General features: G+C 38.7%; 1 protein-coding gene across 1 annotated transcript in view; it reads right to left on the bottom strand.

Moving 5' to 3' along the window:
* Positions 1 to 5,312: 5,312 nt before the first annotated feature.
* Positions 5,313 to 19,125, bottom strand: part of LOC140502130 (vomeronasal type-2 receptor 26-like) — a 37,277-nt gene continuing 23,464 nt past the window's right edge. Inside the window, exons 6-7 of the mRNA XM_072606480.1 lie at positions 17,776 to 17,899; positions 5,313 to 6,270 (exon numbers count right to left, since the gene is read on the bottom strand). Of these exons, the coding sequence (XP_072462581.1) occupies positions 5,360 to 6,270; positions 17,776 to 17,899 (1,035 nt within the window). The 3' untranslated portion in view covers positions 5,313 to 5,359. The remainder of the gene's footprint in view (positions 6,271 to 17,775; positions 17,900 to 19,125) is intronic.

The following is a 19,125-nucleotide window of genomic DNA, read 5'->3' as shown; positions in this document are numbered from 1 at the left end:
CACTGACTATCAATTTATTTGTTATAAGCTAGTACAAGTAATTAGCTGATTATTAATTACTCCAAAACTCTGTCTCTTGGGGCTTTTATTAGTCAGATTACTTTTTGTCTCCTTGGTCTGGAATTTTTTTCCCCTTCATGGAGTCTCATGAAGTTCCCCTTAGGTGTAGTTCTGTGCTACTCTCTTTTTAAAAGTTTATTTTATTTTTAATGTATGAAGCAAAACAAAATTTTCCATAACATAATACAATAAAAAGGATGACTGGATATTGAACTGCAAATTTAACATGTACATGCAATTCCTTTCAAAAATACAACGAAATTATCATGAAAATTTTTTTTCTTCTCTAACCCCTCACTCTAGAGAGGGTTACTACAGAAATACATACACATTTGTAAAAAAATATTCTACATTGTCTTCCCTTTGTCAATTTCTTCTCTGGATGGAGATACCATCTTTCTTTGTATGTCCTTTATAGTTAAATTGACCATTTGCTTCTGAGAAATGAGTATGACCTGGCTCCAGCACAGTCCCTATCTCACTATGCTAAGCACTAAAATGAGGAGATTTTGATGATACACAAGGGGATAAGGGAAGACTCTATTTCATATTACACGCACACACACAAGCATTTATTATATGATATTATATAATATATCATATCATATTATGTCATATATATTATATCATATATCATTATATCATATTATATTATATTATATTGTATTCTCCTTCTCCTCCCCCTCTCCAGGATGGTAAGCAATTCAATAGAGTTTACATATCTGCAATCATGTAAAACTTTTCTGTATTATCATTTTCTACAAGAAGACTAGAATAAAAAAGGGAAAGACAAAAAATAAGGTGAAAAATGTTGTGCTTTCATCAGTGTTGAGACAGTGAAAATTTTTTCTCTGGAGGTGGATAGGATGCTTCATTGTGGGTCCTTTGGTACTGTCTTTGATCATTTATTGCTCAGAATTGCTAAGTCATAGTTCTTCATCATACAATATTGCAGTTCCTGTGTACAGCATTCTCTGGGTTCATTTCCCTTTGCATTAGTTCACTTAAGTTTTTCCAGGTTTTTCTGAAATCAGTCTGCTTGTCAGTTCTTTCAGCAAAATAACATTCTATCACAATCATATGCTACAACTTATTTAGCAATTCTTCAATTGATTGCCATCCTTTCAAGTTCCAGTCCTTAGTCATCACAAGAAGAGCTGCTATAAGTATTTTTGTATGAATAAGCTCCCCTCACCCCCTTTTTGATGTCTTTGAGATATAGACTTAGTAGTGGAACTGCTGAATCAATTTTATAGTCCTTCTGGCACAATTCTAGAATGCTCTCCAGAATGCTTGGGTTAGATCACAACTCCACCAAGAATGCAGTAGTGTCCTAGTTTTTACACATCCCCCCGAATATCATTTTCCTTTTTTGTCAGATTAGACAATCTGCTAGGAGTGACGTGATACTTCAGGGTTTTTAAATTTGCGTTTCTCTAATCAATGGTAGACATATAACTCTTAATGCAGCCTTAGATTACATTACCTTACCTGGCTGTTAAATAATAAAATTTCTCCTTAGAGATCTGTTTTTCCACTAATAATATTCCTTCCCATTTCACAAACACTGTGCTGGATTTTTTTAATGAACTGCTGTATACAGATTTCTCTCCTGTAAGATATTTATGTAGTTGATTTTTGGACAAATACGTGATACTTACTTTTATCGTTATTAAATTTCATTTGATCAATCATGCCTAATGCTCTATCCAATAAAAGGTTTTTGGTAACCTGAGGACTCTGTCGTTTAGTATATTAGCTATTTTAGTTGGGTTTGTGTATCTACAAAATTGATAAAGATGTGTCCTTTGCATTTATCCAAATCATTGATAAAAATATCCTGAACGGTACAGTTAAAAAGGGAGTGTTGTCCTCTAAGTGAAGATATATGAGGGTGATTCATTGATCAAGGGGTCAGGATATAATTTGTGCTTGAGAAAGAGGGTAGTATGGAAAAGGTGTTTTTGCCACAGACTTTCAGGAGAATACAAAATTTCTATTGGGATTTCAAGAACATTATGTGTGGGACACTAAAAAGTGTTGGCACCACTAATTTCTGCAAAAATCAATTCATACCAGTTCCAGAGAGTGAATTATTAAATTTTTAGTCAAAGCAACCACACCTTGGAAATTAGAAAATACTGCCAACAGGACTTGATGTATTGTTTTAGTGATTTTCAGACTGAAGCAAATGATAGAAGAAATTTTAATGACGCAGATCAAATCAAAAATTTTGTGACCATTTTCAGGAAAGTCTTAATTAAACATTTACTAGCACTAACTTTCATTCTCTGAAACTACATGGGGAGTTGGAAAAAGAAACAAACGAGAGAGTAGAAAGACACAGATACAGAGGCTGTCCCCACACAGCCCATAAAAACCTGTAGAGAGGGACTCTCAACAAATTCTGGAGCAGCAGAAGTGGAGAATAACAGAGTGGGGGAGATTTCCAGCCCAGGGTGACCTGGAAAGCCACGGGAAACGTCTGTTGCACAGGACATGGAGCACAGCCCAATACAGCCCTAGTTGGGCAGTCTGGCTCGCGAACAGCCTTTGGGGGTGGAATCTCCAGTTGCGGAACCCCCAGTCTCAATAGCAGTGGTTCCCAGATCCCTCAACCCACAGGCGCCAAAGGTCATTGATGGGGTTTTTCAGCTGGTCAAGAAGGGAGAAGGGCCTTCCCATAGCTCTGGCAGCAGGCAGCTGCCTCAGAGGCCACATTGCAGGCGCTGCAGCCAATCCATTGTTGGAGCGTAAAAACCCTGGGGGCACTGAGGAGCTGATTCTTGCCTCCACCCTGTGCGGAGACCCTGGGCAAGCTAGTCTTTGTCTCACACTGAATGACGGTCCTACCCATCCAGCTTATCAGAAAATCAGCCCCCAGTGCTCATTTCGTGGAACTGGACGCCAGGTGGCTGTGGAGAGGAATCTCTGCTAAGATTGCGGGCACAAAAATTCCTCTCTGCACCCAGACCAGTACACGCTTGATTGTGCCACCTTGGAGGAACTGAGATCTTACAGATTCGCAGAGTATACCCTACTCTTGACAAAGGACCCAAAAGCCAAGTTACTGGTTAGGAAAAATGACCAAAAAATGGGAAAAAAATTAAGATTATAGAAAGTTACTTTCTTGGTGAACAGATATCTTCTCCCATCCTTTCAGATGAGGAAGAACAATGCTTACCATCAGGGAAAGACATAAAAGTCAAGGCTTCTGTATCCCAAACATCCAAAATAAATATTCAATGCGCTCAGGCCATGGAAGAGCTCAAAAAGGATTTTTAAAATCAAGTTAGGGAGGTGGAGGAAAAACTGGGAAGAGAAATGAGAGAGACGCAAGAAAAGCATGAAAAGCAGGTCAACACTTTGCTAAAGAAGACCCAAAAAAAGGCTGAAGAAAATAACACCTTGAAAAATAAGCTAAATCAATTGGCAAAAGAGCTTCAAAAAGCCAACGAGGAGAAGAATGCTTTAAAAAGCAGAATTAGCCAAATGGAAAAGGAGGTCAAAAAGCTCACTGAAGTAAATAGTTATTTAAAAATTAGAATGGAACAGATGGAGGCTAATGACTATGAGAAACCAAGAAATCACAAAACAAAACCAAAAGAATGAAAAAAATGGAAGATAATGTGAAATATCTCATTGGAAAAATAACTGACCTGGAAAATAGATCCAGGAGAGACAATTTAAAAATTATGGGACTACCTGAAAGCCTTCATCAAAAAAAGAGCCTGCACATCATCTTTCATGAAATTATCAAGGAAAACGGCCCTGAGATTCTAGAACCAGGGGGCAAAATAAATATTGAAAGATTCCGATGATCACCTCCTGAAAGATATCCAAAAAGAGAAACTCCTAGAAACATTGTGGCCAAATTCCAGAGTTCCCTGGCGAAGGAGAAAATATTGCAAGCAGCTAGAAAAAAAAATTCAAATATTGTGGAAATACAATCAGAATAACACAAGATCTAGCAGGTTCTACATTAAGGGATCTAAGAGCTTGGAATATGATATTCCAGAAGTCAAAGGAACTGGGACTAAAACCAAGAATCACCTACCCAGCAAAACTGAGTATAATACTTCAAGGGAAAAACTGTCTTTCAATGAAATAGACGACTTTCAAGCATTCTTGATGAAAAGACCAGAGGTGAAAAGAAAATTTGACTTTCAAACAAAAGAATGAAGAGAAGCATGAAAAGGTAAACAGCAAAGAGAAGTCATAAGGGACTTACTAAAGTTGAACTATTTACATTCCTACAGGGAAAGACAATATTTGTAACTCTTGAAACTTTTTTCAGTATCTGGGTAGTTGGTGGGATTACACACACACACACACACACACACACACACACACAGAGACAGACAGACAGACAGACAGAGACAGAGAGCACACGGTGAATTGAATAGGATGGGATCATATCTTTAAATAATGAAATTAAGCAGTGAGAGAGAAATACATTGGAAGGAGAAAAGGAGAAATGGAATGGGGCAAATTTTCTCTCATAAAAGAGGCAAGTAAAAGACTTTTCAATGGAGGGAATACGTGGAGAGGTGAGAGAAAGAACATGAAGCTTACTCTTATCACATTCGACTAAAGGAAGGAATAAAATGCACACTCATTTTGGTATGAAAACCTATCTTACGATATAGGATAGTGGGGGAGAAAGGGATAAGCAGGATGGGGGGGATGTTGGAAGGGAGGGCAGTGGGAGGATGGAGCACTCTTGGGGAGGGATAGAATCAAAAGAGAGAATAGAAGAAACAGGGGCAGGATAGGATGGAGGAAAATATGGTTAGTCTTACACAACACGACTATTATGGAAGTCATTTGCAAAACTACACAGATATGGCCTATATAGAATTGCTTGCCTTCCCAAAAGGAATGGGTGGGGAAGGAGGGATGAAGAGAAGCTGGAACTCAAAGTTTTAGAACAGCTGTTGAGTATTGTTCTTGCTACTAGGAAATAAGAAATACAGGTAATGGGGTATAGAAATTTATCTTGCCCTATAGGACAAAATAGAAGATGGGGATAAGGGAAGGGAGGGATGTTAGAAGGGAGAACAGGTTGGTGATAGGCCTAATTAGAATGCTTGGGGATTAGGGATGGGGGGAAGGGAGAAATGGGGAGAAAATTTGGAACCCAAAATTTTGTGGAAATGTATGTTGAAAACTTAAATAAATAAATTTAAATAAAAAAACAAACGAAATTCAAATATCACTTAGGTAGCAAATCATAGACATTACAAGCTGATGTGGGTTACTACTGAAACTTTTTAGGAAGACATATCCTAGAATAATTTCAGCCCTCGACATTCACTTTTCTCTTTATCCCCTCCTGGGTGTTCCTTTCTGGTTTCAGCAGGATCACATAGCACTTGGGAATAAAGATGCAGCCCAGCAACCCAGCACTGGAGGCCAAAATGGAAAATATCTCTGCAACAACCATGGCTTTGCCCTTAGTGCTCTGGTATGTGGGGAGGAAGGAGACCCACGCACTGCAGAACACCAGCATACTGAATGTGATGAACTTGGCTTCATTGAAGGTATCAGGTAGGTTTTTTGCCAGGAAAGCCACAGTAAAACTTCCCAGGGCAAGGAATCCCATGTAGCCCAGGACACAGTAGAAGGCAATATCAGAGCCCTCATTACATTGAATGATGATGTGACCAGGTTCTGAGTACGGGTCCAGGTCTGGAAAAGGGGGAGAAGTTCCCAGCCAGATGCCACAGAGAATCACTTGAATGCCAGAGCAGATGAGGACAATAGAGTTGGATACCCTAGACTGCACCCATATCCTAATTTTACTGCCTGGTCTTGTTACCCTGAAGGTCAGAACCACCATAATGGTTTTTGCTAGAATAGAAGACACAGCCACAGTGAAGACAACTCCAAAAGTTGTTTGTCTGAGGAGGCAGGTGGCTGCAGTGGGACGGCCAATGAAGAGCAAGGAGCAGAGGAAACACAAAGTGAGGGAGATGAGAAGAGTGTAGCTGAGAGTCCGGTTGTTGGCCTTGACTATGGGAGTGTCTCGAAACTTTACAAAAACCCAGAGAACCAGGGCTGGCAGGAGAGAGAAGGACACAGCCATCAATGCTAGAGTTGTCCCTAAAGGCTCTGCAAGATCCAGGAAAGTCACAACCTTGGGGAAGCAGTGATCTCTATCCTTTTTTGTATATTCATCTTCTGGGCACTTCTCACAGTAGTCCGCATCTGAAGAAGAAAAGAATCTAGTCAGATCCTATCTTGTGCGGGAGGAGTTATTGCTGGTGACCTCCTCTCTGAGATTACTTTCCCATTATTCTGTACATCTTATCATTATCTTCCTATTCACATACTATGTTACCTATTAAAAGGTGAACTCCTTGAATGCAAGAACTATTTTTTTCATTCTTTGGACCCCTAGCACCTAGCATTGAGCCTAGTGGTAACAGAAGCTTAATAAACCCTACTGCTTCTTGCCTAGTCTGTAATTAGTCTACCACATCTAGAAGATAGTGGCTGGTATTGTTATTAACATAGTGTATGATCTAAATAAGCTAAGTGTTCTAGAATCAATCGCCTGTGTGTTGAATTCAGGGGATCATTTGTTATACAGGATTTACTGCCACATAAATATTTTAAAAGATTTATTAACAAAAAAATGAAAATAATCCCAGTCCTAATCCCTGAGGAACTCCATCATGAATCAAGTGATAAGCTTTCGTAGAAAAGCCTGTTTATGCCTCATTGTTAGCCTTGTACAATTAGCTTATTTTCGTACTCAAACATGTTTTCATTATTAGGCATGAGGCTTCCTTATGTGAGCATTTAAAGATTTTCACTTTTGTTCCTAAAAATGAAGTTGCGGTTTCTCCAGTATAGTGAATTTTTCTCAGGTCTTTATTATTACTTTTGGAGGCAACAAGGTATCAGGAAGACTTGAGCTCAAATGTGACCTGACACCTTTATTAGATGATTGACTCTTGGTAACTCATTTAACTTCTGTTTGCATCAGTTTCCTCAAGTGCAAAATGGACATAATACCATCTGTCATCTAAGGGATGGATCAAATAAGATAAAATTTGTAAAGTGATTTGTGAATTTTAACAAACAATATACATGTTAGCTGTTATCATTCACCAATTCAAGGAAAGATGTCTTGTTGGAAAAGTACTAAGAGCAGTGATCTTTAACTTGGTGTTGATGAATCTCCAAGTAGATTTCAGAGGGTCCACAAATTTGTATACATAAAAATACATATTTTTTAATTAATGTTATCTGAAATTAAATATTTTCTTTATTTTAAAATAAAAAAAACACATTATTAGAAGTTCATAATCTTCTCAGATTGCCATGACACAAAAAGGCTAAAGATTCCCATCTTGGAAAGTTGCATGGAGTGCTGAGAGATAACTTGATTTGTCCTGAGTTACAAATTCAATATTTGAAGATAATACTTGATCCCAAGGCTTGTGGAATCCAAGAGCAGCACCACTTCTGCTACACCATTCAGTCTTTTTCTGGGCTCATGGTTGTGATAATCACCTATGCAGTGTGTTATTTCCCTGAATGGTATATGTTTATCATGAGTTATTCCATATCCCTGACTCATTATGTAAACTGAACATTATGACTTAATAGAAAGAGCTCTATACCCAAAGTCAAAGAGCTTTATACCCAAAGTCAAAAGACACGGGCATTATTCTTCACGTAGCCCACATCAGGTTTGGAGGACTCAACTCACCAATAGCAGTTTCATAAACAAAATGAGACATTTGAAAAAGATGATGGCTAAGATCCCTCCCACCTAGGAGATTCTATAATTAGTCTTCTAGCAAGTCTCCCTAGGTTGGCATGTTTCTATGAAACTGATTCCTTTCAGGGGGTGATTTTTGGAAACCAACTTATACTTCTCAGAGAAGAGTAACAATTCCTTTTATGTATTGTTCATTCCACCCAGAGGAATTCACACCTCTTCCCAGCAGGACTTGAAATGAGAAATCAACCACTTCATTAAAATTGAGTCCTGGCACTATCTCTCATTCTCCATTTTCAATCGCAACCCATCTGACTAGATCTTTCTTCCCCCTCCCTTCTTCATAAGATTATTTTCCCATCAGCTTCCAATCATTATCTTCAGTCACCCTATCTCCAAATTACTCTCCAACTTCAGCTTCCCACCTGGAATTCATCCCTTCTGATTCCAACACCCACCTTAGGCTTTCTGCCTAGCTGAACTCCATTCAGTGAGATCCACAACTTTAGCCCTCCCTTGGAACAATTCCTTTCTTGGACTTTCTATCCAGAAGAAATCTGCCATTTTTTGGAGTCTAAGCTCCACCACGTAAGATACATGATCATCTGCAGATATACAGACATGTCTAAATTCTAGTCACCTTCATTCATTGATGTGATGGTAAAATTTTCCCAAGTGCTTTTTTGAAATAAAATATGTACAACCCAACTGTAAGTTTTCTGTGCATTATTAACATTTTCTACATCGTTTTCTTAATTCGAACTTACAAGGAAATCAACACTGACAACACTGACTGATTTCCCCTTCATACATATTCACACTAATTATTTAGCATTTGCCTCTGTGAAGCAGGAGTGAACTTGCTCCAACATAATCCTTTTCCCTATCTCACTGTGCTCAGTGCCAAAATGAGGACAGTAGTTGATGATCCACAAAAGGAAAACTCTATACAGAGACACACTATATAGATACACACAAGCACACACACAATACATATGTGTTTACATAAATTTACACACTATGTGTACTTATATACATGTGTGCATAAACACATGCATATATACATGTATACAAACACATATATATGTATATATCCATATAAATATATACACACATACACAAACACACACATACATTCACATAGTTGTTGTCCTTTGTTCTCAAGGATGATCAAAATAACATCACTATGTTGTAGTCAAGTTTCAGTGTGTCTGATTGTGGCTGATCAGACCAAAAAAGAGCTCAGAATTCTCTACCACAGAGGGTGCTCAAATCCTTTGCATGAACATTTGGGGTAGATTCTGTAAGTTTGAGCATCTTGCATTTCCTTTGAGCTATTTCAATTCTATTTTTCTGATAGAACACAACACCTTCTGTGATGTGGGCATGCCATGTTGAGCTGTCCTGTGCCAGTATCTCCCATGTCACACAACGAATTCCAAAGTTACACACACACACACACACACACACACACACACACACACACACACAATGATATTTGACAAGATGTAGTAATATCACGTACCATTCTCTGGCCATGTATTTATGTCCAGCTGTCTCAGACATTTAACCTGGCTTTTCTTGGTGGTTTATAACATATGCCGGAAAGGTGTGCTCAAGGAAGACCAGTACTTCTCACAGAAGGGCCGCTGAGTCTTTTTCTGGGCTACTTTCCACCTTTAGGATCTACCTAATCCACCTAACTCTCATCCATGCTCCAAGAAGCTGTAGTGTGCAGTAGCCATGGCCTGGTAAACCATTGAGCTGATGGGTTGAACCAGATTCAGTGTACGGAAAGAGTCTCAAACCATTCAGTGAATTAGAGGGGCGTCTAACCCAAGCATATGGAGACTTCCTTTGGTGGAATCAGCAGATGAGAGCTCATTATTTCAATGGTCATGAAGACAGAAGCAGCAGGCTCTCTTCAGTGCTTAGAGTTTGAATTTGTGTCAGATTAGTTCAAGAAGGGACCTCAATGTCTGATAATTTGTCCTGCCAGGTGATCTTCAGAATCTTCCTAAGAAAATTCAAATGGAAGTGATTCAGTTTCCTGGCTTGGTACTGGTAGACTGTTCAGATTTCACAGGCATACAACAGTGAGGTCAGCACAACTGACTGGTATTCAGCCTAATGTCTCTTGTTTCCCATATTTTTCTTTGGAGTCTCCCAAACACTGAACCAGCTCTGGATATGTGTGCATCAACCTAATTTTCAATATATAAATACCTGGGAACCCCTGTGACCCAGCAATATCACTCCTAGGTCTATTTCAAAAGATGATTGCTGAAAAAGGAACATGGTCTTTTCTTTTTTATTTAGTATTTTATTTTCCTACAGATACATGTTAAACATTTTTGAACATTTATTTTTTAAACTTTGAATCCCTCATTTTATTCCTTTCTCCCTCCACCCTCCCCATTGAGAAGGCAAGCAATTCAACATAGGTTATATATGTGTAGTCATGTAAAACACATCCATAATAGTCATGTTATGAAAGTAAACACGGATAAAAACCTCCTGAAAAAATATAGTTAAAAATGTGTGCTCCAATCTATAGTCAGACATCATCAGTTGTTTCTCTGGGGTGATAGCATTTTCCATCCTAAGTCCCTCAAAGAAGTCTTGGACTGTTGTGTTTCCGATAGTATCTAGGTAATTCACAGTTGATCATTTTACAATATTGCTATTATTTTGCGTACAGTACATTTCACTGTGAATCAGCCCGTGCAAGTCTTTCCATGCTTTTTCTGAGAGCATTCTGTTCATCATTTGTTATAGATTAATAGTATTCCATCATAGTCACATGTGACAACTTGTTCATCCACTCCCCAATTGATGGACCTCCCCTGAAATTCTAATTTCAGCCCCCAGAAAAGAGCTGCCAAAATATTTTTGTATGGATAGGTCCTTTTCCTTTTGATAGTATATATCTTTTGGGATACAGACCTACTAGTGGTGTTTCAAGGTCAAAGAGATTATAGTCCTTTGGACAAAGTTCTAAATTGCTCTACAGAATGCTAGAATCAGTTCACAACTCTGCCAATAAAGAATTGTGTCTCATTTTTCCCACCTCCCCTCCAACCTTTGTCATTTTCTTTTTCTGTCCTTTAACGAATTTAATAGGTATGAGATAGTACCTCAGACTTATTTTAATTTATATTTCTTCAACCAATAATAAGCTGAACTATTCTTTCACATGGCTACATATAGCTTTGATTACTTCATATAAAACTAATCATCTCTTTTGATCATTTATCAATTGAAGAATGGTTTATACTTTTATAAATATGACTCAGTTCTTTATGTATTTGAGAAATGAGGCCTTTACCAGAGAAACTCGCTTCAAGATTTTTTTCACAGTTCCTATTGCTAACTGTATTTTTCTCCATCTTATTGACCCATTTATTCTATTCTTTCTCTTCTTTTATCCTGTCCCTCCTCGGTTTTGCTTCTGTTTACCTCCTCTCTCAATCGGCCCTCTGTTCTATCACTCTTCTTCTCTTATTCTTTTCCTCTCCTACTCTCCTGTAGGGTAAGATGAATTTTGATACCGAATTGGGTATGTATATTATTCCCTCTTTGAGCCATTTCTGATGACAGAATAGTTCATTCATTCCCCCTCATCTCCTCCTCCTCCCCTTCCACAGTAAAAACTTTTTCTCACCTCTTTATGCGAGATAATTGATCTTATTTTTATCTCTCCCGTTCTCTTTCTCCCAGTACGTTTCTCTCACTCCTTAATTTTATGTTTTAGACATCATTCCTTCATATTCAGCTCACACCTGTGCCCTTTATCTATATTTACTCCTTAATTACCCCAGTAACGTGAAAAGTCTTAAGAGCTACAAATATCTTCTTCCTATGTCAGAATGTAAACAGTTTAACCTTAATAAGTTCATTATGATTTCCCTTTTCTTTTTCTGTTCTTATTTTTTCTTTAGGCTTGCATTTGAAAATCAAAATTTCTAATCAACTTTGATGGTCTCATCAAGAATATTTGGAAGTCCCCTATCCCACCGAATATTCACTTTCCCCTCTGAAGGACTATAACCGATTGTTCTGGGTCGGTTATTCTTGCTTGTAATCCTAGATCTTTTGCCTCTTGAATACTGTATTCCAAACCCTCTGATCCTTTAGTGTAGAAGCTGCTAAATCTTATGTTATCCTGACTGGCTCTGTAATACTTGAATTGTTTCGTTCTGGTTGCTTGCAATATATTCTCTTCGGCCTGGGAACTTTGGAATTTGGCTATAATACTGCTAGCAGTTTTCTTTTGGGGATCTTTTTAAAGGAGATATTTGGTGGAATTTCTCCATTTCTATTTTACCTTCTGGTCCTAGAATATCAGGGCAGTTTTCCATGACAAGTTCTTGAAAGATGACGTCTAGTTTCTTATTTTGCTCATGGCCTTCAGGAAGTACAATAATTTTCAAATTATCTCCCCTGGATCTGTTTTCCAGGTCAGTCATTTTTCCAATGAGATACTTCATATTATCCTCTATTTTTTTCATTCTTTTAGTTTTACTTTTATTGTTTCTTGGTTTCTCATAAAGCCATTACCTTCCAATTGATGCATTCTAATTTTGAAGGAATTAATTTCTTCAGTGAAATTTTTCAATGTCCTTTTCCATTTGGCTAATTCTTTCTTTTCAAGGCAATTTTTCTCCTTGTTGAATTTTTGGACCTCTTTTGCAATTTGGCCTAATTTATTTTTAAGGTGTTATTTTCTTCAGTGTGTGTGTGTGTGTGTGTGTGTGTGTGTGTGTGTGTGTGAACTTCATCAAGCTGTTGGCTTATTTTCCATGATTTTTTTTGCAGCACTCTCATTTCTCTTCCCAATTTTCCCTCCATCTTTCTTACTTGATTTTCAAAACCCTTTTGAGCTATTCTTTCATGGCCTGAGGCCAACTGATATTTTTCTTGGAGAGTTTGGATGTAGGAACTTTGACTTTATTGTATTCTTCTTAGTGTGTATTTTGATCTTCCTTGTCAACGTAGTAACTCTCTATAGTAAGAGGTTGTTTCTCTTGTTTTCTCATTTTCCTAGGATACTACTTGACTTTTAGCTCTGTGTTAAATGGCTCTTCTTTCAGGGCAGAGAGCACCGTATCCCAAGCTTCAGGAGTTTTGTGCAGCTGCTTTGAAAAACAGTTCTAAGGACCTGCAAGTTTTCAGTTCTTCCAAGTTGGTATGACCTCACAAGAGATGTTTACTCTTCTCCTGGTCTGTACTCTGCTCTGTGAGTGACAAGCACTCTTTTATGCCCTGGAACTGTGACGGAGGGTCCCCTCTTCACTGTAGCTATAAGCTGACCTATGCTAGTGCTCCTCCTTAGCCTAAGACTGCCATCCAGGGTTATAATGCAGATCTGTGTACGGGGAAAGCAACAGAGTCTTGGATCAGTGTTAACAAAAAAACTCCTGTAATCTCCTTCTGACCTATTGTTCAACCCCCATACCCTCTATGGGTTGAGAACTCTTGAAGCAGCCACTGCTGTTCCTGCTGCTGATTCAGTCACTCCCAAGGTCTGCAACTTGTTTGCCTGTGCCCAAGCCATGTTGGCACAACCTACACTAGACTGCAATTTTTTCACACAGTTGTGACAAAGCTTTTCTGCTGACCTTCTCAGTTGTCCCTGGGGTTGCTGAAAAGACTGGAAACCATCACTGTTGTTAGTGTTTCAGTCACCATGAGGCCTGCTTCAGGTTTGTTGGAGCCTGGTCTGTTCTGGTTTTATCTGTGCTGCACTGTGCTCCTCTTTCAACCTGTTGCAACAGACTTTTCTGCCAATCTTCCAAGTTGTCTTAGGATGGAAATTTTTTTCACTGCATCTTTTTGTGGGCTCTGCTTTTCTAGGATTTGCTTAGGGTCATCTTTAAAAGTATTTGGAGGAGTTTGGTGGAGAGCTCAGGGAAGTCCTTGCCTTTACTCTGCCATATTGGCTGTGCCTCCTGTCATTCTGTTTAATGAAATTGTTAAACTCCTATAATTTTGCCATTTTTACTTTTCCCAAAGTCCTGTGATGACAGGCAAGTGCTATATATTAGGGGCAGATCCACTGGGACTGTTAGTCATAGCTTTGTACAAAGGCAGCCCAGGCCATAGGGTGGTCTTCACAATGGAAGTAGCAGTAGGATGTGGCTGCCTCCTGAGTGTCTGAACAGCCCCCTAAGGGCCACACTACTCACACACTTTTGTGAGGAAGGGACTGGAAAAATGGTCTAAAAATTATTTTTTTCCCAGCACTGGTTTGTTTTTCTCAGCAAGGAGGCTTTTTTTTTGTGTCAAAATATCAAAAAAGGTGCAAAAACTTCTGAACAATGCTTCCATTCACCATAGTTACATAGAATGTATGCACACTCATGGACAACATGAATTACAGGAGACCTGAAAGAGGAATAGCACTTATTGCCAGAAAACTCAGCAGGTATCATATCTAAATAGGGCTGACAAATGAAGGTCAGCTTGCTGAAGTTGGAGATGGATGTATGTTTTTCTGAACTGGCCAAAGTTCATGGGAATAATATGAAGCTGGTTAGTATTTGCAGTCAAAGTTTATCTAGTCAATTAGCTTGCATGCCTAAACAAAAGGAATGAACCCCAGACTTATGATGACACAATTGACACTTAGAGGAAAGTGTCATACCATCGTCAGAGTCTATGTTTCCACCATGATGACCTCTGATGAGGACAAATTTTTTTTTGAAAACCTAGAGACCCTCATCATCACTGTATCCAAAGAGGACAATTCTGGGTGATTTTATACAAGAGCAGGCACAGGCAACCAAACTTGGCAGAGAGTCTTTGGAAGGAATGGACTCAAAAAGAGCAACAGCAATGGTATCTCACTCTTATTCCTGAAGACTTGTACATCTCATAACCTTCTTATCACTAACACTGACATCCATTTACCTGAGTGCAATAAAACTTCTTGGGTGCATCCACACAACAAGCAATGGCATTGAATAGACTGTGTGATTGTAAGGATAACAGATAGACAGGATGTGAGAGTGACAAAGTCAATGTGTGGTGCAGTGTGCTAGACTGATCATAGACTTATCCTCTCAATGTAAGTATGCACATGCAATGAAAACAGTGACCCCAAGGCAAAACATCTGCCAGAGTTCTTAATTTCAAAGTATTAGAGTGCTTCTCTGACTGTAACAGTTCCTTGCTAACTTGAAGCAACAGCTGAGTTAACATATAGTTGGCAACAGTGGAGTAGTACGAAAAAGTGAGCATCTTTCAGGGACTGAGTGTACAGTACTGCTTTAATCATGTAAGTCAGAACATTCACTTGCATCAAGAATGGTTGGATAAAAATGATTGGGGAATTTCGAGGCTGCTGAAAGAAAATTGGGAACTCCACGAGATTTACCATCAAGATAGTTCATCCATTTCTGAGAAGGCAGTACTCAAAAGTGAAGTGTAAATGAAACTTAGAGAGATGCAGGATTTTTCAGTAAGCCACAGATGAAATTCGGTTTTACTAATAGGAATAATTCAAATCACTGTTATGATGTCCTAAAGGCTATTTGTTGGTCAAAATCTTTGGTCATCTCAACTACTAAGTGCTGCTGGAGCCATATTAATGAGTGCTAAGGACACCACCCTGGAGAGATGGGCTCAGTATTTCCATATCTCAAAAGACTTTCATTCATTAATGCTGAAGTCATTAACCATTTACCTCAGGTTGAAGTCAATCACTATCTAGTCAAATTTCCAAATGAATAAAAGATTTTGAATGCCACTAGACTCTTCTCCAGCGAAAAAGTACTTGATGATGATTCTTTTATAACTAAGAATTACAAGATGGGAGGGGCATCACTCATACAAAATCCTTTGGTTGTATGGAAAGAGAAGGTTATCCCCCAGGAGTTCAAAGATGCCTCCGTTGTCAACCTCTATAAAGAATGGATTTAAATACTAAATAGTAATTGTTTCTCTTTTCCCAGGAACCCTGAGCATCTTCACCTCAAAGTTTGATTTCTTTTTTTATTAAAGGTATCATCCCATGTGGAGGAAGCCTATTCACTGAATGAGTATATTTCACTCAAAGTGAGAATACTATAAGACCTTAGAATGAAAAAACCAAGGTCTCACATTGCGTCTTGGGCCATCTTTAGCTTTTCTGATGAATATCAGGCTACTGGATTCAGATGGCTCATGAGAAGAAAATGAGGTTGGTGACCTGCACAGTTCCCCCTCATTCAAATCAAAGTCAACTGCAAGTCATGTCATCATCTTGATATCATGGCCCTCTTTGAGAACAAAGCACAAACACAACAACAACAACAAAGACAAAAGTTTATATTGTCCTGTGACAATCACAGGATGGGAGGTGGAATGTTTTAAGGATTCTCTCTCACAGTCATTGCTGCCGAGATTCTTGTCAGAGTCATCCTTAACAGACTGATCCACCCAGAAGATAGCCATTTACCCAAGAGCCAGTGTGGTTTCAGAAGGGGCCAAGAAATGAGCAATATGGTATTACTGCCTAACACCTCCAGGAGAATTTCCAGGAGCAGAACAGAGGATTGTGCAGAATATTCTTCATTTTAATCAATGCCTTTGATACTGACCATCATGAAGGTTTATGATAAATTAAGTCAAAATTTGGTTTTATGGAGAAGTTCATCAATATTGAGCATCAATTTCACCACAGCAGGCTTGTCTGGATACTGGAAAATTGATAATGCTCTCTTGCATTCCTGGTCAACAATGAAGCAAAATAAAACTGTGTGCTTTTCCCCATTGTTTTGTAGCACGATGTTTTCAGCAATGTTGTGAAATTCCTTCACTGAAGATGAACACAGAGTCAAGGTCAGCTACCACACTGATAATACATTATTTAACTCATAAAGACAGCAAGCCAAGACTGAAGTAAAGGAGCAGTTGATAACATGATTTTTTTTGTTGCAGATGATTGTGAACTCAATGTTACCTTAATTCTCTGTTGCTTATGCTGATTTTGGCTTAACAATTAACAGCAAGAAAACACAGATGCTCCACCAGCCAGCACCACATCATCCAATTGTAGAACCAGCAGACACAGTTAAGGAAGAAGTTTTGAATAATGTGTATAAGTTTACTTATCTTGGCAATATACTTTCTAGTGTTGCCCACATTGATCATGAGCTTGATGCACACATTTCTGGAGATAGCTTAGTGTTTTGGAGGCTCCAAAGGAAAGTATGGGAGAGAAGAATTATTAGACTGCCTATCGAACTAAAGGTCTACAGAACTGTTGTGCTGACTTTATTGTTGTATGCCTGTGAAACCAGGATAGAATACAAGTATCATGCCAGGAAATTGACTTGCTGCCATTTGAATTCTTAGGAAGTTTCTGATGATCACATCTTGAGCTAAACTGCTTCTCATTTTCTTTCCTTCAGATTTTACTGCAGAGAGTGCAATCTCATTGGGCTGATCTGTTGTTGAAATGGCAAACACACTTGCACAAAAGACTGTTATACAGAGGACCTACAAAAGGCAAGTGCTCACATGGTGGTCAGAAGAAGAAATACAAGGATAATCTCAAGGTCTCTGTAAAGAACTTTAGAACTGAATGAGTGACATGGGAGACATTGGGATAGGACATCTCAGCATGATGTTCCCTCATCAGAGAAAGTGCTGTACTCTATGACAAAACAGAATACAAGTAGCTCAAAAGAAACATGAAATTCATAAGTTTAGAGAATCCACTCTGAATGTTCACATGAACTATTTGTGCCCAACCTGCAGTAGAGCATTCTGAACATGTGTTGGTCTGATCAATAACAGTCAGACGCACTGTAACTTGACTCTAACATAGTCATGTCCTTTTGTTCCTCTTCTAGAACAAAGGGAAACCACCAAACATAGCAGTTTATATCCTATTACTTGGGCAGTGATATTACTTTGGATTCTATATGACTCCCAAAGCTGATCTTCACACTATTCTGCACCAAAGGCCTCAAAGAATTGCCCCAAACACTTACCAGTTTCACTGGTAATCTCCCCTTCTGGGCATTGGGAACAGCTGAAGCAGCAAACAGGCTGTCTCTCCTCAGTAGTCTTCCTGTATCCAGGGTGACAGCTGTCACTGCACACAGAATGGGGGGTCTGAGTCATTACCAGGAGAATGGAAAGAACGCATTACTAAAAGAATATATCTGAAGGATGGTGCAAGTCAAGCAAGTGTATCCTCTAAAACCACTCTGAGGTCTATACCTGGCTCCTCTATCAGTGGATGCCATTCAAGTGATCTTTCTAGTCCTATGTCTGTTATCAGTTGCGAAATTTTGGCTGAAACTCAATCTCTGAGCTTGAGTTTTATCACTTACAAAATAAAAACTTTGGACTGTATAATCTTAGAACACTTACATCTCAGACTGATGATATACTGTGGTTCATTGTATAACTAATGACTCAAGTTGCTGAATGAAAGGTTGGCAGTCATCCAACATTATATTTAATATTTTAATGTGCCCAGTGCATCCTGCGTCATCTCCAGTCATCCTGTGGAATATCAGGTCACTGGATTCAGATGACTCTGGAGGAGAAATGAGGCTGGTGACCTGCACAGCTCTCCCTCACTCAAAACAAAGTCACATGCAAGTCATGTCATCATTTTTCTGAGGGCACAGCCTTCTTTTGCAACGAAGGACCAACGCAATGCAAAGACCATAAATTTGTAGGATAGGAGTGAATAGGGATCTGGTAAATGAGACCAGTACTGTTCTTTGCCTGTAGGCAGTCCATATGAAAGAGACTGGGCTACTTGCTTCCAAAAACGAGTGATATTGTGTAAGGTTTTGTTTCCCATTACAAGCATTCCTTTACGTTCTCAAGGTTTAAACTAGTCTTATTATATGAAAATGATGTGCTGCTTGGTTCCTAATGAGCAAGAACTGAGAATGAATTCAAAAGGCAGTAAATGTCAATGGCTTTTGTTTTCTGAGGGAGAGACATGCTTTAAAGCTCTTGGTCCTTAAAGGTTTTGGGCCCTCCCCATCCAAAGTCAGCATGTGGCAAGCAACAACAGGCCCCTATGTTTTGCCTCTTTGCATTTCTTCTGTCTTCTTTTTAGTTGAAAAAGTCTTATATAGTATGAGTTTTACAAGGTTGAGAGAGTGATACATCATAAATTCACTGATGACAATCTACACCAGCATTTTTTACCAATGATTTGAAGCCAACAAAGCCCTGAGAGACAATACCGAAGTCCAACTGCATAAGAGGCAATTATTTGAAATGTATTTGGAAAATTAAATTCTTTTACAAAATTGGGATATATATACATATATACACATGCGTGCGCACATATATGTGTTTATACATGTATGTGT

The sequence above is a fragment of the Notamacropus eugenii genome, chromosome 4 (assembly GCF_028372415.1).
Source record: "Notamacropus eugenii isolate mMacEug1 chromosome 4, mMacEug1.pri_v2, whole genome shotgun sequence".
Classification (NCBI taxonomy): Eukaryota; Metazoa; Chordata; class Mammalia; order Diprotodontia; family Macropodidae; genus Notamacropus; species Notamacropus eugenii.
The sequence above is the reverse complement of the archived record's forward strand: the minus strand, read 5'-3'. Positions and strand labels throughout refer to the sequence as shown.